The sequence below is a fragment of the Oncorhynchus kisutch genome, linkage group LG5 (assembly GCF_002021735.2).
Source record: "Oncorhynchus kisutch isolate 150728-3 linkage group LG5, Okis_V2, whole genome shotgun sequence".
Classification (NCBI taxonomy): domain Eukaryota; kingdom Metazoa; phylum Chordata; class Actinopteri; order Salmoniformes; family Salmonidae; genus Oncorhynchus; species Oncorhynchus kisutch.
The window spans coordinates 30,260,867-30,282,038 of NC_034178.2; the positions used below are offsets into that span (position 1 = coordinate 30,260,867).

At 45.3% G+C, this 21,172-nt stretch overlaps 1 protein-coding gene across 2 annotated transcripts; it reads right to left on the reverse strand.

Moving 5' to 3' along the window:
• Window positions 1–391: 391 nt before the first annotated feature.
• On the reverse strand, window positions 392–19,300 carry LOC109890874 (ephrin type-A receptor 2). 2 transcript variants are annotated; one of them, XM_031824826.1, is made up of 15 exons: window positions 19,108–19,300; window positions 17,009–17,076; window positions 14,839–15,478; window positions 7,136–7,291; window positions 6,424–6,884; window positions 5,729–5,906; window positions 5,517–5,619; window positions 4,806–4,861; window positions 4,563–4,688; window positions 4,261–4,446; window positions 3,700–3,974; window positions 3,328–3,477; window positions 2,708–2,901; window positions 2,434–2,589; window positions 392–2,033 (listed from the first exon to the last, which is right to left on the reverse strand). In XM_031824826.1, the coding sequence occupies exons 1-15, from the start codon at window positions 19,190–19,192 to the stop codon at window positions 1,913–1,915; spliced, it is 2,955 nt and encodes a 984-aa protein (XP_031680686.1). In that variant the 5' UTR covers window positions 19,193–19,300; the 3' UTR covers window positions 392–1,912. The 2 variants fall into 2 exon arrangements, with proteins under 2 accessions (XP_031680686.1, XP_020338558.1); XM_020482969.2 differs by having other exon boundaries at window positions 3,700–3,971; window positions 19,108–19,253.
• Window positions 19,301–21,172: the final 1,872 nt, after the last annotated feature.

The following is a 21,172-nucleotide window of genomic DNA, read 5'->3' on the forward strand; positions in this document are numbered from 1 at the left end:
ATAGAAAATCTATGGAGGGAGTTGAATGTCCGTGTTGACCAGCAACAGCCCCAAAACATCACTGCTCTAGAGGAGATCTGCATGGAGGAATGGGCCAAAATACCAGCAAAAGTGTGGGAAAACCTTGTGAAGACTTACAGAAAACGTTTGACCTCCGTCATTGCCAACAAAGGGTATTTAACAAAGTATTGAGATAAACTTTTGTTATTGACCAAATACTTATTTTCTACCATCATTTGCAAATAAATTCATTAAAAATCCTACAATGTGATTTTCTGGATTTTTTTCTTCTTCTCATTTTGTCTGTCATAGTTGAAGTGTACCTATGATGAAAATTACAGGCCTCTCTCATCTTTTGAAGTGGGAGAACTTGCACAATTGGTGGCTGACTAAATACTTTTTTGCCCCACTGTAGATTCATGCAAAATAAACATGGTGGATGTGAAACATTGAAATGGATAAACACACTATGTGTTAATACTAAGCATTACATTTAGAAACGTTCTGTAATTGCTGTCCAACTCAAAATGATGAGTCAATTGTTCATTGAAGAGGAATGAACGCGAAGTCCCAGATACAGGGAATGTAGCAGGGGCTCAGTAGCTCGTGATGCATATTTGATGAAGTACAGTAGAGTGGAGATGTGACATTTCAGACTACCATGGTACAGTCACCAATTGACATCGAAGCAGACTCTGCTTCGACAACCGTATTAGCTAACTGTGTTATTTGGGTTGTTAATTGGATTCATTCTGACATTTCTTGATTTTAGTTCTGTGCTTGTTTGACGTTTTACTGCACTGTTAGGAGCTAGTCAAACAAGCATTGCACTGCACCTGCTATAACATCTGGTAAACTGTGGACACAACCAACTTTGATTTGGAGGGTGGGTGTCAAGGAAAACTCCATTTCAATTCATCTATTTCAATCAAACATTCTTGCCTCTTTTTAATGTGTTTCATGTACCAAAATGTATTTTCTGCTAGTTGATTGAATTCAGACAAGCAATTCAGTCCCAAGGCAACGCTGATGTTGTTGGACTGAAAAATACATATTTACAAATATGTGCCAGATCAGTGTCTTTTTAATTAAACAAATATAATAAATACAAAATACAATAAATATTAAATAATAATGGAAGAACCACTATAAGACTAGATGGAGGCAAACTGTAAACTAGAGAAATGAATGAAAAATGAAAAAAACTATTTCAAAATGTAGGAGAAAAGTATATGAGGTGGATTGCAGTCGGAATGGAACCTATAAAATCAAACGGAAAAGATAAAGAGTATCTGATCTCTTGCCCTGAGCGGAAATATTCCGAAGACCAATAAACCTGTCATTTTGAGTAGACAGGCATTCTCATCTATCCATCTGTTATTTCAGAGCCTCAAATCTTTATAAAAAAAACTAATAAGAGTCCAGAAGTCACTGGTGGAATAAGTGAGTGCTTGAGGAGGAGGGAGCCCTGGTCCTGGAATGCCTTCGCTTGAATATCTCTCGTTTGTCAGACTTCGAGTTCAGAGAAAAATACAAAGTGGGGCCATCCTTCCTGTTCCCGAGTCATCACACGGCCATTTCAAAAGGCTGTGGTTTCCTATCTGCCATTATACAGTATATCCACACTTGATAATATAAAACGTTCTTGATACATGACTTTTTCTGTAACCTGTAACCACATCTCTCAGTGTCTCTTGTCATGGGGTACTTTGACGTTTTCACACGTCTGCCATTTCTGATTGGCTGGCTGGCGGGGTCCTCTTCAATCATGCCGCTGATCAGTCTAAAGCAGCGCAGTTCTGACATTAGTACAACCATGCTCAACCCATCTTGCTCCATTAAGTGTGACAGTGAAATGAGATGTTCAGTGCAGTCCTATTCTGGGGAATCTCAGGCTGGGGGGGGGGGGGTCTCACACGGCAAACACTGTACTGCAAGCACTAAGTGAGCTGGTCTGGTCTTTAAGTCCAAGGATGCTGTAGGCGATTCTCTTCATGTGACCTGGTAACCTCACGCCAATGTTCCTGATGTCGCTGCGAGAGAAGGCAGATAGAGAGAGGAGCTGTTAAGGGAAAGTATACAATATGATTGCCTTTGCGACTTCCGACCTGAACATGACACAGCAAAATATGGAAAGTCATATATTCCGTTGGAGCCGAGTACAATGATGCTTTTGAGGGTGGGGCAGTGAGGAATGGTATGGGGGTAATGAGATGGGCGGGGTGCGGGGGGCCGGGCGGGTGCAGCATTCAGTGAATGAGAGTGTCGCATTCCATTACTGATCGCGTGGCATACCGGACAACAAATGCTTAACAAAGATCTGAATACTCTTACTGTATGTTCAAATGTGGCAGGGTGCCAACTAAGCCCTGCAATGTGGTGAGGATGATGCATCTGTGCCATGTGGTCACTGAACATGTGTGTAGTACTTACTCATGCTTCATGGCCAGCACCTGCTCCATGGTTGTGATTCCAGCGCAGGCAAAGCTCTCAGTGTACTGGCTCATCTTGATGGACTCCAGCCATTCCGGCACAGACCTGAAGGGGGAGCCGTCACAGCCACTGGTGCTGGGGAGGCGGATGGACACACTGTGGGGTAAGAACAGGGAAATATATTGGTAAGTAAGTGTTACATTTACAGTATGTGATTTGAACAAGATAAACTGTCAAGTCCAGGGGAGATCAGCTTCATTCATTGGCATCTTACCGGGGATCAAAGTCAGCGATGGTTTTCAGAGACTCTGGGCTCCGGAGCAGTTTGTCCAGGATGTTAACGATGTCAGGGAACCGGGGTCGTTTGGAGCGATCCTGGAGCCAACACTGCAGCATTAGCTGGTAAACGGTGGATGGACAGTCCATGGGCGCAGGCAGCCGGAAGGCCTCGTTAATTGCCTTCATCACCTGAGGAGAGGAGGAAGCAGGGTTTAGACTGTGTTCTCACAGAGCTTGTGTTTATTGCCCACTGTTGTCTTAGACCACGCCTAGGCCAACAGACTCTAAGAACATGTTTTGTGTTAATGTGTGGACACTTTTTTTTAAATAAAGGAGAGCCACACACTCTAGGAGCTCAGATGCAAAAAATGTTTTAAGTCCAACGTTTCGACAGACAAGTTGTCTTCATCAGGTTATAATGTGAGGACACTAACAGTTTTATGTGAAGAGGGACTGTGGGAACTATTTTGGCTTGGTGGCCTTGAGTGGGTTGTTTTAAACACTATGCACCCAGAATAAATACCCAGAGGTGATGCATCAGAGGCCTTGTGTTTAACCAAACCTACAGCACCCTGTCATTTCCCTGAGACGTGACAGATTAAGCGTAGGACCTACCTCATGGTTACTCATGTCCCAGTAGGGTCGCTCTCCGAAGGCCATGACTTCCCACATGACGATGCCGAAGCTCCATACGTCGCTGGCCGAGGTGAACTTCCTGTAGGCGATGGCCTCAGGGGCGGTCCAGCGGATGGGGATCTTCCCTCCCTGAAGGAACAGCAACAAGAACACATCATAAGAATAAGACTGAAAGGAATGCTATTACTTATGTAAAGGTTTCAGGAGGCTCACTGATGGCATTATTCATCCGTTGTTCCCAATAATATGTAAAGACATAACTAGGCTACAAATTGCAAAGCACATGGTAGATTGTGATACCCCCACTCTGTTCCCATACATTAGCATCAGTACTATGGAGGGTTGACTCACGCTGGTGGTGTAGGTGCCCTCGGGATCGTCTTCCAGCACGCGGGACAGGCCGAAGTCAGACACTTTGCACTCCAGGTTGCTGTTGACCAGAACGTTGCGGGCAGCCAGGTCTCGGTGCACGTAGCTCATGTCAGAGAGGTACTTCATGCCCGCCGCGATGCCACGCAGCATGCCCACCAGCTGGTACGAGGAAATCTCCCCATCGTGGTCCTTTAGATAGTTGTCAAGTGCCCCATTCTCCATGTATTCCGTCACAATCATGGCATGCTTGACTGCTTGAATAAATAAACAGAAAAGGGGCAAATTTTAGTTCTTCATGTCAACGAATGAGGCACATGGATAGGAGATGGGAGATATGGGACTCTGCTAGATAAGGACAATAACTCACAAATGACTATTCAGTGAATCAGTAGAGGATCAATCAGTAGTCAATCAGTGGCCATGTCCCAAATGATACCCTAGTCCCTTTAGTTCCCATAGGGGTCTAGTCAAAAGTAGTGCACTATATAGGGAATAGGGTGCCATTTGAGACACCACCAGTGTCTGAGAGCAGGGACTCACACTTGGTGACGACTCCCTCCAGGCGAATTATGTTCTGGTGGGAGAACTGGCCCATGATGCTGGCTTCACTTAGGAAGTCCTGTCTCTGCTTCTCTGTGTAGCCTGGCTTCAACGTCTTGATGGCCACCGCCACCTCTCCTCTCCCTGGAGCCTTCATCAGACCGCGGTACACCTCACCGAACTCACCTGAGAAACGGAAACACACACAGAGATGAACACTAATACAGCAATCTTCATCTTGAGGTTTAGGGGGATCGGCGAGATCTGTTCAAAATGTTACTGTAAACTGTTTGGACATTTACCGGCTCCAATGACTTTTTGCTTCGTGACCAGACTGGGATTAATCTCGCTGGCAAACTTCAGGATAGCCGTGTTGGGGTCCTCGTACGTGTGTGGGTCAACGTAGGTCTTCAGGGGCTTCAGTTGATCTTGAGGAAGTGCGAAAGACAATTAGTGAAGGCGGTGGAGATGGGAGATAATCTCTTCGGGTAGGACACGTCTCTAATCTAATCTAGGTACATATTCACGGGTGCTGTGGTTCTTACCTGAACTGGAGAAGTAGGGGTCCTCTGATCGCTGTCGGTGACGGAAGTTCAGTTTCCTGTTAGGAAGCACAGTAACTATTAGGACTGGTCAGACAATAGGCAATGCTAAGACATTCATATCAAGGCATCCCTAACTAAATAGCCTAGAGACCCATCAACATGCTTCCTGTGGTGACTAGACAAGTTTAGCTAGAGCCACGACGTGGCTTTTCATTTCGTCAATCTCCTCTCAAGTTTGAACATTGTCGATCCATTTTATCACAGGAAGGCTGCCGGAGCAGAAAGGGCAAGTTCGTCTTCAGCCACAGACTCAGTCAGCTACGCTAAGTTTGTCTGCAGCCACAGACTCAGTCAGCTACGGTAAGTTCGTCTTCAGCCACAGACTCAGTCAGCTACGGTAAGTTCGTCTTCAGCCACAGACTCAGTCAGCTACGGTAAGTTTGTCTGCAGCCACAGACTCAGTCAGCTACGGTAAATTCGTCTTCAGCCACAGACTCAGTCAGCTACGGTAAGTTCGTCTGCAGCCACAGACTCAGTCAGCTACGGTAAGTTTGTCTGCAGCCACAGACTCAGTCAGCTACGGTTACAGTTTTCAACAACATCTTACAGATGGCATGGCATTACATTCTCAATCAGCACTGGCCCGTGAGCCACCCATAATCATATACTATCTTAGGACAGAGGGATATGATAGCAGTAGTGTGTTCTAACCGTTTGTGTAGTAGTAGAACGACTACAACAACCAGCAGCATGATTCCTCCTCCTACTACAGCTCCCATGACCACCGTGGAGTTGCTCTGGATCTGAGACTCCGCTGAAAACCCCCAGAGAACACAGTTAGACCACAACACACTCGAGTGGCAAAGAAATCTTATTTGGACATTAGGAGAAAAAGAACAGTCTCCAGTTTCTTGGGCACTTACCCATGGGCAGGGTCTTGAACTCATGCTCCATGCTGTAACTCCCTTGTTTCCCCTCTGGGCTGAGAGCCTGGACTCTGAACATGTAGGCCGTGCCAGGGGAGAGGTCACTGATCTGCACCGAACTCTTCTCAAGAACCAGGACTGTGTATGTGGTGACATCACGCTCACTGTCGTCCTCCTGCACGGGACAGAGAGAGAGAGAGAGGAGGACTGAGAGGGGATTCACTATCGAGCTACACTAGTACTATTAGACGTGCTGTGTGTCAGAGAGAGAGAGAGAGAGAGAGAGAGACAGAGAGAGAGAGACAGAGAGAGAGAGAGAGAGAGAGAGAGAGAGAGAGAGAGAGACAGAGAGAGAGACAGAGAGAGAGAGAGAGACAGAGAGAGAGAGAGAGAGAGAGAGAGAGACAGAGAGAGAGAGAGAGAGAGACAGAGAGAGACAGAGAGAGAGAGAGACAGAGAGAGAGAGAGAGACAGAGAGAGAGAGAGAGACAGAGAGAGAGAGAGAGAGAGAGAGAGAGAGACAGAGACAGAGAGAGAGAGAAAGAGAGAGAGAGAGAGAGAGAGAAAGAGAGAGAGAGAGAAAGAGAGAGAGAGAGAGAGAGAGAGAGAGAGAGAAAGAGAGAGAGAGAGAGAGAGAGAGAGAGAGAGAGAGGGAGAGGGAGAGGAGGGACGTGTGCCTTTGTATGTCTTACCTTCCTGCGGTACATGAGTTCATAGCGGTGGTTGACGTGGGATGGTGCTCGGCGGGACAGAGCCCAGGACAGAGACAGACTGGTGGTGGTCCGCTCGTCCAGGCGGATGGACGTCACCTTGGGGGGATCAGTGAAGTGCAGAGCGGTGGTGATGGTGCTGCTGGGTCTCTGGCTGCTGTACTGAGACACTCCGCTGCGGGCCTCTACAGTGAACGTGTAGTTGAGATGGGGCTCCAGCTCGCTGACTGTCACCACGGTGTCCTGGAGGTCCATGGGGTCGGGCTGAAAGCGGACCTTGTCCCCACAGGGCACACACAGGGCCCCGGCGCAGCGCTCGCACACCACGCTGTAGCAAATGTCCCGGCGGCCTCCTGTCACCAACGGCGGGCTCCAGGACAGCTGCAGCCTGCCGTCCGCTGACAGAGTGGTGGAGGCCAGGTCACGAGGGGCGCTGGGCGGGGCTAAAGGAGGAGGAGGAGGCAAAGAGTAGACAGAGTTATTACGAGACATTCCGACATGCTAATACACCCGATTAACAATCCTCAGATTCCTCTATCACCACGACGATGATATAAAGACAATGTATTGTATGAGGGTATGAGGTAAACCATGGGTCGGCCACAGAATAACTGAAGGAAAAGTCGTAGAAGTGGCTAAAACCTTTGTTGGTGGTACGCCCTGTTGTAGCCGACTATCTGGCCATGGTTCTTACCAGAGCAGGCTGACGTGAGAGGGTCTGATGGGGAGCGGTAGAATCCCTCCGTACATGGACACAGGGAGGCGCCAGCTGTAGATGGCTCAGTATTCTCCGGACAAACCTCACAGGATTCACTGAACAAGGACGCTTTAAAGGAGCCTGGCGTACACGCTGAAAGAGAAAGGAGGGTCACTATTAGTCCTAGTACAATATGTATAGACACAATGGGGCGAGAGTGATTCAGTTACAACACAACAACACGGTATCTCTGTCAGTGCCCTGGGGCTTGGAAGGAAACTCAGGCTGCGGTTCAACTGTAACCAGACCTTTGTATTTAAACCGAATGGAATAGGATTTTCCTGACGATTTGCTTCCACTTGTCCTTTCCATCCTCAAGTTCCATCCTCAAGTCACACTTGTCAACTGGATGCCAAGGAAACACTAAGCACAGCAGATAATCACTCTGTCCTTCCCGTCACTTCTGAACTATAAAATAAATTGCGTTTGTCACATGCGCCGAACACAACAGGTGTTCGACCTTACAGTGAAATGCTTACTTTTACAAGCCCTTAATCAACAATGCTTTAAGAAGTTAAGATTTTTTTTTTAAATAAGTGTTTTGTAAAAAGATAGATAAGTAAAAAAAATTAAGAAAATAAAAGTAACAAATAATTCAACAGCAGCAGTAAAATAACAAGCGAGGCTATATACAGGGGGTACCGGAACAGAGTCAATGTGGAGGCTATATACAGGGGGTACCGGTACAGAGTCAATGTGGAGGCTATATACAGGGGGTACCGGTACAGAGTCAATGTGGAGGCTATATACAGGGGGTACCGGTACAGAGTCAATGTGGAGGCTATATACAGGAGGTACCGGAACAGAGTCAATGTGGAGGCTATATACAGGGGGTACCGGTACAGAGTCAATGTGGAGGCTATATACAGGGGGTACCGGTACAGAGTCAATGTGGAGGCTATATACAGGGGGTACCGGTACAGAGTCAATGTGGAGGCTATATACAGGAGGTACCGGAACAGAGTCAATGTGGAGGCTATATACAGGGGGTACCGGTACAGAGTCAATGTGGAGGCTATATACAGGGGGTACCGGTACAGAGTCAATGTGGAGGCTATATACAGGAGGTACCGGAACAGAGTCAATGTGGAGGCTATATACAGGGGGTACCGGTACAGAGTCAATGTGGAGGCTATATACAGGGGGTACCGGTACAGAGTCAATGTGGAGGCTATATACAGGGGGTACCGGTACAGAGTCAATGTGGAGGCTATATACAGGAGGTACCGGAACAGAGTCAATGTGGAGGCTATATACAGGGGTACCGGTACAGAGTCAATGTGGAGGCTATATACAGGGGGTACTGGTACAGAGTCAATGTGGAGGCTATATACAGGGGGTACCGGTACAGAGTCAATGTGGAGGCTATATACAGGGGGCACCGGTACAGAGTCAATGTGGAGGCTATATACAGGGGGTACCGGTACAGAGTCAATGTGGAGGCTATATACAGGGGGTACCGGTACAGAGTCAATGTGGAGGCTATATACAGGGGGTACCGGTACAGAGTCAATGTGGAGGCTATATACAGGGTGTACCGGAACAGAGTCAATGTGGAGGCTATATACAGGGGGTACCGGCACAGAGTCAATGTGGAGGCTATATACAGGGTGTACCAGTACAGAGTCAATGTGGAGGCTATATACAGGGGGTACCGGTACAGAGTCAATGTGGAGGCTATATACAGGGGGTACCAGTACTGAGTCAATGTGGAGGCTATATACAGGGGGTACCAGTACAGAGTCAATGTGGAGGCTATATACAGGGGGTACCAGTACTGAGTCAATGTGGAGGCTATATACAGGGGGGTACCGGTACTGAGTCAATGTGGAGGCTATATACAGGGGGCACCGGTACAGAGTCAATGTGGAGGCTATATACAGGGGGTACCAGTACTGAGTCAATGTGGAGGCTATATACAGGGGGTACCGGTACTGAGTCAATGTGGAGGCTATATACAGGGGGTACCGGTACTGAGTCAATGTGGAGGCTATATACAGGGGGTACCGGTACTGAGTCAATGTGGAGGCTATATACAGGGGGTACCGGTACAGAGTCAATGTGGAGGCTATATACAGGGGGTACCAGTACTGAGTCAATGTGGAGGCTATATACAGGGGGTACCGGTACTGAGTCAATGTGGAGGCTATATACAGGGGGTACCGGTACTGAGTCAATGTGGAGGCTATATACAGGGGGTACCGGTACAGAGTCAATGTGGAGGCTATATACAGGGGGCACCGGAACAGAGTCAATGTGGAGGCTATATACAGGGGGCACCAGTACAGAGTCAATGTGGAGGCTATATACAGGGGGTACCGGTACAGAGTCAATGTGGAGGCTATATACAGGGGGCACCAGTACAGAGTCAATGTGGAGGCTATATACAGGGGGTACCGGTACAGAGTCAATGTGGAGGCTATATACAGGGGGCACCAGTACAGAGTCAATGTGGAGGCTATATACAGGGGGTACCGGTACAGAGTCAATGTGGAGGCTATATACAGGGGGCACCGGAACAGAGTCAATGTGGAGGCTATATACAGGGGGCACCGGAACAGAGTCAATGTGGAGGCTATATACAGGGGGCACCGGAACAGAGTCAATGTGGAGGCTATATACAGGGGGGTACCGGTACAGAGTCAATGTGGAGGCTATATACAGGGGGCACCGGTACAGAGTCAATGTGGAGGCTATATACAGGGGGCACCGGTACAGAGTCAATGTGGAGGCTATATACAGGGGGTACCGGTACAGAGTCAATGTGGAGGCTATATACAGGGGGCACCGGTACAGAGTCAATGTGGAGGCTATATACAGGGGGCACCGGTACAGAGTCAATGTGGAGGCTATATACAGGGGGCACCGGAACAGAGTCAATGTGGAGGCTATATACAGGGGGCACCGGTACAGAGTCAATGTGGAGGCTATATACAGGGGGTACCGGTACAGAGTCAATGTGGAGGCTATATACAGGGGGCACCGGAACAGAGTCAATGTGGAGGCTATATACAGGGGGCACCGGTACAGAGTCAATGTGGAGGCTATATACAGGGGCACCGGAACAGAGTCAATGTGGAGGCTATATACAGGGGGCACCGGTACAGAGTCAATGTGGAGGCTATATACAGGGGGCACCGGAACAGAGTCAATGTGGAGGCTATATACAGGGGGCACCGGTACAGAGTCAATGTGGAGGCTATATACAGGGGGCACCGGTACAGAGTCAATGTGGAGGCTATATACAGGGGGCACCGGAACAGAGTCAATGTGGAGGCTATATACAGGGGGCACCGGTACAGAGTCAATGTGGAGGCTATATACAGGGGGCACCGGAACAGAGTCAATGTGGAGGCTATATACAGGGGGCACCGGAACAGAGTCAATGTGGAGGCTATACAGGGGGCACCGGAACAGAGTCAATGTGGAGGCTATATACAGGGGGCACCGGAACAGAGTCAATGTGGAGGCTATATACAGGGGGCACCGGTACAGAGTCAATGTGGAGGCTATATACAGGGGGTACCGGTACAGAGTCAATGTGGAGGCTATATACAGGGGGTACCGGTACAGAGTCAATGTGCGGAGGGGGGACTGGTTAGTCAAGGTAAATGAGGTAATATGTACATGTAGGTAGAATTAAAGTGACTAGGCATAGATTATAAACAGAGAGTAGCAGCAACGTAAAAGAAGGGCCTGGTTAGACTGTGAATGTAGACGTGGTTGTTGTTTGAGGAGCCCTAGCAACATGGTTACTGCTGGCAATTTTTAATTGACCTGTAGAATATAGAGAAAAAATGTACCTTCCATTCCAGAACTTGTGGGGGTTAATGTGTGTGTGTGTGTGTGTGTATTGGACAGAAACCAGAATGCAAGAAATGCAATGCAACGTTTGGCTTCCTTCCTTCCTCTTTTCCTCTGATGGCAAATGACAACATGCCAGGATGGAGCAGTGGGAGAGGAAGTCTGGAGGAAGAACTGCTAGAGGGGAGATGTTGTTGAACGACTGTGTTGTTGGAGCCTAAACGCAAATGTTCTTTTTGTGTGGATCGACTGTTTACTTTAAGAACGCGTAAGAATGGTTCCTTTGAGCTATCTCCTCTCTCTCCCTTTATTCTCATGTCTCCCCAGGGGATCAGTCTTTCATCTGGTCTCTATAGGGAAGAGGGTGACCTGTGATGGACAAGAGGGATCCGCCGGTGACTTAATCACTATGGCCGAAGGACCTTTGCGTTACAACCGGCCCCACAATAAAAGAATGGGGACGAGATTTTGAGTTTGAGTAGGGGGGGGGTTGAGATGAATAGATGGATGTATGGGGGATGGGTTAAAGTCTAAAGTACCAACAGGAGTTCTCTCTGGGGAGTCACCCGGGGAGTGTGGGGGTGTATAGGGCCCCTCGCGCATAAGAAAAGGAGGCCAGCCTATTTCATCTGAAAAGGAGCAGCAGGACTCCTGTCACGTATCAACGCACCCCCACCCCTATTCATCTATTGTGACTGGGTTTGGATTGAGTGGTGCCATAAATAAATTGTGTTGAATCATCAGAGCCCTTAAAACGGTGGCGTGCGCGTTGCGTATATCAGTGGCACGAGAGCAATCTTTCCAGAACGTTCAAATAGCAGTGGGTTAAACTTCAGATATGTGAAAGATATGTGTTATTATGCATGTGTTAACGTGGTTATTTGTTATTGACGCATTGTGTTAACGTGGTTATTTGTTATTGACGCATTGTGTTAACGTGGTTATTTGTTATTGACGCATTGTGTTAACGTGGTTATTTGTTATTGACGCATTGTGTTAACGTGGTTATTTGTTATTGACGCATTGTGTTAACGTGGTTATTTGTTATTGACGCATTGTGTTAACGTGGTTATTTGTTATTGACGCATTGTGTTAACGTGGTTATTTGTTATTGACGCATTGTGTTAAGTGTCATTTAAAAAAATATATATATATTCTTGCAAACTTAAGGACATTCAAATATCTGACTCACTAACAGTAGGGACCTTGGACTGAAATAACGCCACACATTGTCCCGGTTGTTCTCTTCATGTGCGGCTGTGCCCTTGATGAATGAGCGGTGGTGGCAGTGGCTTCTATTAATTGAATATGTGTTTTGCTCTTTGTGCCGGCCCATTGTTCTAACGAGTGGGAACGAGGATTAAAGAGCCCGTGGCGTGTGTTAACGACCGGATGAGTGGAGTGAAGCAGGGCATGTCATCCTTCTAAAAGCTGTCCTGTTGCTCCACACTAATCCTCTTGACTAAATTACACTCCACACCTAACTAAGCACCCGGCGGTCCCACACATCTAACTAACCCAGCTCTCATGAGACCACCAACTATCCACCAACCACTAACTCCCCTCCCTCGCGACTTCACACAGAGTCATGGACAACCTGCTTATTTGAGTCAGCCCGGTCCAACATTCCCCTTTAATTCCTCGTTCCCAGCGGATCCTCTCCGGAGGGCCTTTGGTGAAATCCCAGAAATACATTGTCATGGAGAGGAACGTGTTTCTGCTTGACTACACAGAGAATTAGGATATGACTCGGTGTTATAAATCAGTGTAATAATTAACTGAACAAGTTTGTCACGTCCACTTTATTTGGCAATTTTCTGGACTTTCCGGTCGTTTCGATGTTTTTGAAAGATTGGCCTAGGTCTCGATAGGTATTATGACAACTGAGTGTGTCCCCCCCCCCCCCAATTCCCTAATACATTTTTTGGGACACATTGGCTTCAGGCTTTGAGGCGTTATGACAACCGCTGTACAATAACCTTTCTCTTTTGTTTTTTACAAAGGTGACAAAAACGTCACGTCACGTTTCCTGTATCCTGATCACAAGGTTGTCCAGCAGGGTTTGGAATCTGACTTTTTCCTGGTATTAAAACATACCCCTTTCCTCTCCAGGACTCCCTGACAATTTCCGCTTCAGGTGGGGAATTCTGGACCTGGAACATTCCTGAGCTTGGCCTTCCCCCTTTCGCCTGGAACTATCAGCCCCTTTGAAGTCCTCTTCCTCAGGCTTAGAGCTATGGTGGACTACTTTCTCAATGTTTAGATAAATGGAAGTGTTTCTTCTCTGTCGTAAGGTAACAACATGTCAAACTATGAGCTAAATTGGTTACCTGGCCTATATAAATCTCAACTCTGGACCTCAAAGCCAGTTCCACTGCATGTTTTCATTGTTCCCCTCTAATCAGGGACTGATTTAGACCCGGGACACCAGGAGTGTGCAATGAATTATCAGGTACAGAAAACCAGCAGACTCCGGACCTCGTAAGGTAAGAGATGAATACCTCTGGTCTATAAACTACTGTAATAGGGAGTAAAAGAGATACCATCTAACTAGTTCTGTCACACAAGGTGACTAGAATCTTTGACTGTTGAACAAGGGAGCCTCTTGTCTGTCAGAAACCACAGACTGACTCAGTATACCCTTCCTGACTGAGATGGGCGTGACGGCACAGTCCCTGTAATCTGTGGTTCACCGCAGCCATGGCTACAGGCGCACACAAATAGCTGTGTGGAGAAGACACATCACTCAGGTACTCTTCAGTCGGCACATCGAGCCACACTGCTCTCCTCAGTCAATCAGTACAGGAGGTGACGTGAGGGTGAAAGAATTCCTTTCAGAAATCCCCACAGTTCACTGAGCATACAATCATGTAATGTTCCTCCCTCGCTGTCTCTCCTTCCCCGTCTCCCTTCCCTCCCATGTTTCCTCCTGATAGCTTAACACACCACACCCTGGAATACCAAAGACATGGCAACTTCCATACAAACAATGTGAGCAAACATCCCATTTCAATTTCATTACCGTAGTGTGTTCTTTCTAGGAGTACTCAGTGTCCTTCTCAAATAGAACATTTAAAAAATACAAATATCTCTCATTCCACCAGTCTCCTCGCCTAAAAAAAAAAAAAACAGAAAAAAAAACAGATTGCATTTGCACGTTCTTAAACAACAACATTCTTATTTAAAGTTAACACTCTTAAGCCTCAAGCCTCTATAGTCAGATTTCTCTTGTCCAGTTTTCCTTGTCTATAAAACAGTATCCTCCTCACCCACCTCATTCCTAAGTATGAGAGACAAACACAGTGGAAAGAATGTTGGCCAACAGCAACAGGTACGATTACCAGGAGACCTCATAACCGCAGTCAAAACGTTCAAAAACTTCCTCTATACTTATTCATCTCTGACATATTCTCCCAGACAGTCCCTCTCTCTGTTCCTCTCCCATAATATGTTTGGAAATAGTGCTACAATCCTAAAACTCTGTTATTGGTGTTATAGAGCAACTTACTCAAAACAAAACAAAACAAACAAAAGCATGTCCAGACACCTTCCCCTGTTTTCTCTAAATTCATTCCTCTGAATCCAGAAAAATGCACCGTTTTTATTTCTGAGGTGTTTGAAATCACTGAAGAAACTACAATTAACATTCCCATGCAGTCATTTCTCAAACCCAGTCAGGGTGGTGGTTAGGCCCTGTGCTTCTATAAATACAGCTACTGTTTAAAACTAACGCCCAATACAACAGAGCCCGTTTTAGGCCAACACTACAACAGGCAGAGAGAGGGTCGGGGTGTTGTAGAGAGATGCAATATGTGAAGCCTGGCTGTAAGTCTTACCTTGGCAGGAGTCTCCAACAGCTTCGTAGCCTGCGCGACATTGGCACTGTCCCACGGGCACCACCCACTCTCCCTCAGCTGTGCAGTAGATGCGTGGGGTGGCCTGGCTCACTGCGTTCTCAACACATGTTCCCTCCACCTCCCTCAGGGCGTCCGCCACCGTCTCTGGGAAGGCGGCCAGGCTCTGCACGGTGGACGGGCACGTCTTGTAGTACACCCTGACAGAGAGCAGTGCCACGCACGCTCCCATGTCCTGGAAGGCCAGGTAGAAGCCCTTCCTGGATAGAGGGGCCACTGCCCGTGTCTCCACGTTGACCTTCAGCGCCCCGCGGCCTCGCGTGATTTCGTCCGGCGCGATGGTGGCCACTTTGCGGAACTGGCCCTTGCGGAAGATGGTGCCCACGTCGGCATCGGCCTCAGACATGTGCAGGTTGAAGGTCTCTTTGCAGGCGAGCGAGGCGCCGTCGAAGGTGTTGCAGTCCCGCATGACAAAGCGCAGCTCCACAGAGACGCGGGTGGTCCCTGGGCGCCGCTGGATGAAGGTGGTTCGGAGCCAGTTGTCCTGCTCCCCCGCGTCGATGTTACACACACTGTAGGTGTACAGGAGGGAGCCGTTCACCACTGTCTGAACTATCTCCCACTGAAACAGAGAGAGAACAGGGGTTGAGTTTAACACAATGTACAGGACAAGGGTCACTGTTGATAAAGCAGCAAACAGAAGTGAGGGAACGAGAGAGAGGGTTTAAGAGAATGCGAAAAACGTCAAGGGGGTTCTGTTCTCGTCAAGGATCAGTTTGCTGTTTTATTCATGAAACAACTGTTTGCCTGCTGAGAAGCCTATAAAATGCTCAAGCTTAATTTCCTGCTACTTTTTTCCACATGCCAGGGAAGGATTTGATCTGGACTTGTGCCGTGCTAAACGACGTGTGTGGCTTCCACAAACAGATGTGAGTGGCTGTGTGAGACAGACATAACACTAAAACCAAAACTCTTGTGGAATACCAAGCATTAAGGCAGTTAAACTGTTTGTTTTTTTATAGGCTCATGGAAAAGACATGGCAGCGATATTGGCTACAATTAAGTCTGTTTTAAGAGAGAGAAAATAAGGAAATGCTTGCCTGGTAGCAGTATTTAAAGGCATCCATTAATTAAGCACAGAGCTTTAAAAGAATAGCCATCCTGAATTATTTTAACACCTCAGATGGCTGCCACAAAGGCATACTTCATTGGACCATGCACAGTGAGTGCTTTATTCCAAGTCTGTTTCGTGGACTTGGGAGAGCAGTAGGAGAAACCTAGTGTGTGCGAAGGAAGAGACGTTAGATATAGATCAAAGACAAGGACAATGTGCATTCTTAACACTTCCACTCCAAAGTCAAATTGAAATGTGCTTCAAAAGTTTGAGGAGGTTTGGTGAGAATGGGTGAAACATCATAAAACAGGGGGGGGGGGGGGGGGGGGGGGGATCCAATAGAATGCATTGGACGATCTGTAAACCTCATGGACACAAAAGAAAAGCAGTCAGCACACTGCCACTGACCACGTCCTGTTGCTTTTTTTTAGACAGTCAACCACACAACTATAGATAGAGGGATGCCTTTCTCCCACACAACCCATCTGCCTTCCTTTCTTATTCCCCTAGTCTTATGTTCCACAGTGACTGACGGGAGCCTCCCACATTCATATCACCGCTTTATATCAAATAAAAGAATGTTTATTTTGTGGAGTACTGTAGGAATTATAACTTGTTGGCTCTATGAAAGAAAAGTGACTTCTGTCCTGTGAATTCAGATGCAGCTCTTACCCTGGAATTTATATGACATTCATGGTTGTATTATTAAAGGGTTGCTTTAAAACCAGTAACGGCTGACTTTGCGAGCTGCCAATCATTCCATCTTTCCCAGAAAACTATTCTGAAGGAATGAGAGTGAAGAAAATAGCTCGCATTCTACTCCTCTGGAGAGCAGAACTTATGACCCTTTTAAAACATGCTACTTAAACATGTGGCTTGGAATCAACATTGTGTGACATCTATCCTATGTTAACCACCATTGGGTAGTAGTAGGGGAAATACACCTTACGATCAATGTCATTTTTTGAGTCCTAATCGACCATCTGGTTAGACTACGGAAATCCTTATAATTCCTCACTTCAAGATATAACTACTCACCCCTTCTTCATGTGGCCAGGGCAACCAGCCCAACTCTCCCCCAGAAGCTTTCATATCCAGCAGCACCTCTACAGAAAGACAAATAGAGAGCCCTATTAGAAAACATTCTTAATTCATATGAGAACATATGGTGTTCATAAGCAATTGAACATGTGTAGTTATGTAATTAGCAATGGACAAGTAATACTACTCTTCAACTGGTTTATCAAAGTTACTTTGATTCTCTGAGCCAACAATTATTACAGTAGAAATACCCAGAACTAGATTAACCGAATAGGCCCAATATCATGCCACCCACTGCATTGAAGAGGACATGCCCTGGCATGACAAACCTGATTTAATAAACCGTCAACTATTAATTACTATATGTTTGGATGAAGAAAGCTGAGAAAAGCGTGGGAAGTTGAAAAGCATGATAAAAGGGAGTGAAAATAGTTGGGATCATCCCTAAGAACCAACGGAAGTCCGACACAGCCTACACTCCTATCCCCTCTTTCTTCAGTACAAGACCCTGTCCACTCCAATATTGAAACTAAAAGCTTCTTAGAAGTTTTAACCATGTGGAGTAATATTCCTTCCTTGAAACCTGATCAAATAGTTTTATAAATGAAGAATACTGAGAATGATCATTACTGCATGTTTAAAGTAGCCAAGTTAGTTTACACAGTAAATTAGCCAGTGTTGATTTTTTATTGTTACATTTCTAGTGTTGATTCAATAGTTAAATTCACTCTGTAACAGTGAAATTAACACTCAGTGGTCTAAAGATAATCCCAGTGTCAGTGTTAATAGCCAGAGTTATTGTTTTATACTGTGGAGAGTAAAACAGTCCCATCAAAACCACACCCATCAGTGTCATTTCCCAGCATGCTCTACTGCGAGTAGATTTTTTAGGATTGTTTTTAATGTCTGTGTTTTTGCATGTACATTGATTGACTTATTAATGTTATGCAACACAAAGGCAAATATATCAGTTAGTTTGATTTATTGCACTCGTTACTGATATGGTTGTTCCAGTTTAAATGGTTTAGGTAGTCTCCTTTATCAATTTCCATTATCCTGACAGTCATTCTGAATGCAGGTGAAGAAAAATTACAACTTTTGAATATCCTAATTATGTCTGGATTCCAACAGGAATTACACATCACTTTGCAAGCCAGCATAATGTGACTTGCAGGCTGATATGGCCTGTAAACCGGGAGTTTCCTAACACCACTGAGTTAGGATAAAACTAGGCCATTAAAGTAAGGTGTATGTATGATATACGTCATGTATATTGTCAGAGTTTAATTTTAATGATAGCATACACCTAGGAAATAATTTGTTGAAAACCATAGGCCTTTTAAAAGAACAACCATGCACGTGTCACTAACAAATACAGTCATGGGTGGTAACTCTACAAATGTGTCTTTACTCAATACTCCATTTCATTATATTGCACTCCAGAGTAGAGTGAAATACTAATTAGTTCACATCAGTGTATTGTAAAATCCTTAATATTTCATTCCAGTGCATTGTGAATTTCATGCAGCCAGTTTTAATGTTCTACTCTGTATAGGGTTACAGAAACACTGTCTAAATGTAAACATTTTAACACTTTTGAAAGTGTGAACATCACTTTGTTGAAAGTGGATGCATATACACACTGCAAAAGTGTTCAAATCAACACTAACAGCAAGTTACTTTCACACTTCTGATTTGGCTGTGTACAATTTACTGGCTTTCTTTAACTCAACAAAGGCTAATTCTTAGACAATTTCTAGACCATTTTCAACCATCTTCATCATTTCACCATGTTCAACAAACAGTACATTAAATATTTTTCAATAGCCTATGGAATTGTTAGAGGGGTCTTTCCCCACATTGACAAGTTATCATAAGAATAATAACGTACTGAAATTGAAATAAAAAATATTGGGAGGAGAAAAGCTTAAAGTTAACATTGTATTAGCACTGTAATATACAAAACATATACAATAATATTACAAGAGTGCCATGTCACAGCCCAATCCCCCAACTCATCAAACCTCACAATCATGTGGGTCCACAAAGCAAAGCTCTTTACATACACATTTTAAGACGAAAAATGTTGCACTTACGTTCTTTCGATTGAAGAGTAATAAACACGTGGTTAATAAATACATACAAAAACAAAGAACAACAACGAATACGACGGAAATCCATTTCTTTAACTTTGACGGGAATTACTCTGTGTGCGGATCTCGTAATATCGCCGAACTTCTGTGAGCGCTACCGTCTACTGCCCTTGTTACAGCCGAACGTCCCATTGAGAAACAGGTGGCGTCATGAGCCCCGCCTTTGGGAATGTAGACCCAATCCATATATGGTATGCCGAAGGGTGGGGTCATCTCATTAGACTCTGAACTACCTGTGTAGAGCGGATGTGTATTCAGTGAAATGACTGTACCCCGAGCATTTCGCGTTTTTATGAAATGAATAATATTGTGCTGTCTATTTGTACATTTCCTTCAAGAATACACCGCACATGCATACACACACACACAGACTATTCTGCCTCAGAATAATGTTGATATAATATTCATTGTATCTTATATTCTTATCAATAGTAATAAATAGCATGACATCTTGTCTTCTCACCTACTATTAGTGCAGTAAGAGAGAACATGAGAGTCCAGAAACCACTGGTTTTTACTTATGATATTCTTGGCATGTGTTATAATTCAGAAAAATGAGCAAGCTGGAGGACAGATTTACAAATAGCTGGAAGCATCTTCAACAATCCATCTTTCCCACGCTAGGAGAGGGAGGGGTCAAGTGTGTGTGTGTGTGTGTGTGGGGGGGGGGGGGGGGGTATGAATATATGACTACTAATGAGAGTCTTCATAAAGAACCTCAGAATTTGGGTATGAATATAGGGACACAAAAAAAGGCATGAATAATGGCATCACCTAGCAACTCTTATCTGAAAGAATTTCAGAGTCAAGTCCTCTTTGTGGCGTTGCGTGTACTTGGACAGGAGAGACCCTTGAGCTGAGAGCCAAAGACAGACGGCCATCCTCACAAAGACATGGAAAAATCAACTGAAGAAAACAGATATGTTACCATGCATGGACATTAATCACACAACAGGCGGAATAAACATTGTTGGGGGAAAATGTATTAACAAGTGAAATGCTAATTGGACGATAATGGTGCCTTTTGGACTGTGCTTGAAGGACACAGACTGTCAGTCATTACACCAGAATGCATATATAACATGATTCATCCCCGTTACGACGCACCATAAACACACATGGAGGTCCTGTTGAGGTCACGTGATAGAACATTTAGAAAGAATAAGAGCCTATATATCATTACTAGGCAGGTTTCCATTGACCCGGGTTTATTAGACAAACGCAATTTCACAAAATGTTTCATTGCGATGTGTATTGGAAACGGCACATATAGGAGATATTTTCTAAAGATCTGCAACATTTCTATCTGTTTGACAGGGGTGGATTTTTCCTTTGTCAAATGTTCTTCATTGCGACAAATGATGATTGAACAGTGTTTTTCAAATAAATGATGACTGATAATTTGAAGGTGGGGGGGGGGGGCACATGATGTCATCACGTAACTATGAAGCTCCACTCCACATTTCATTCTAAATGCCTGCTGCTTGCTAAAACCATTTTTAACCTTTAAAAATAATGTTTGTTTACTGACTTTCAAGAATGCCTGAATTGCTTCACCTTGCTTTTCTGGTTGCCTGGCAAGTTCCACCATTCAATTATTTCAGATCTATATTAGTGAAAGTTTCACCACGGCACAGACTGTGTCAATATGTTGGCACATGAGAATGATTAGAAGATGGCAAATATTAGTCAATTATTGCATTTTATCAATGCTGGCTTTCGCGGGCTACCCGAGACATGAAACAATTAGGTGGGAGGGCATATAGGCTGTCGTCTATTTATTAATGCCCAATGGAAACTCTTCAACCACTTCAGTTTTATTCGACACCGTAGGTTTTTGCAAAATAGTTTTTAGGTGTCTGTGTGACATCATTTTACTGGCAGAAGATAGTTAAACGGAGAAGCACCATCTATTTCTAAATGTTATCTGTTTCAAGTATGGAAATGCTGAGATACTGAGTGAGGTGGTTTGTGTTGTCAAGTTTGTCAGTGGTGCTAGAGAGATGTC

Coding starts and splice junctions, on each gene's coding strand:
- LOC109890874 (XM_031824826.1), bottom strand. CDS start 19,192: ATGGATTTCCGTCGTATTCGTTGTTGTTCTTTGTTTTTGTATGTATTT. Junction 4,447..4,562: donor GCAAAAAGTCATTGGAGCCG/GTAAATGTCCAA, acceptor TCCGTTTCTCAG/GTGAGTTCGGTGAGGTGTAC. Junction 2,590..2,707: donor ATCGCTGACTTTGATCCCCG/GTAAGATGCCAA, acceptor CTTACCCCACAG/TGTGTCCATCCGCCTCCCCA.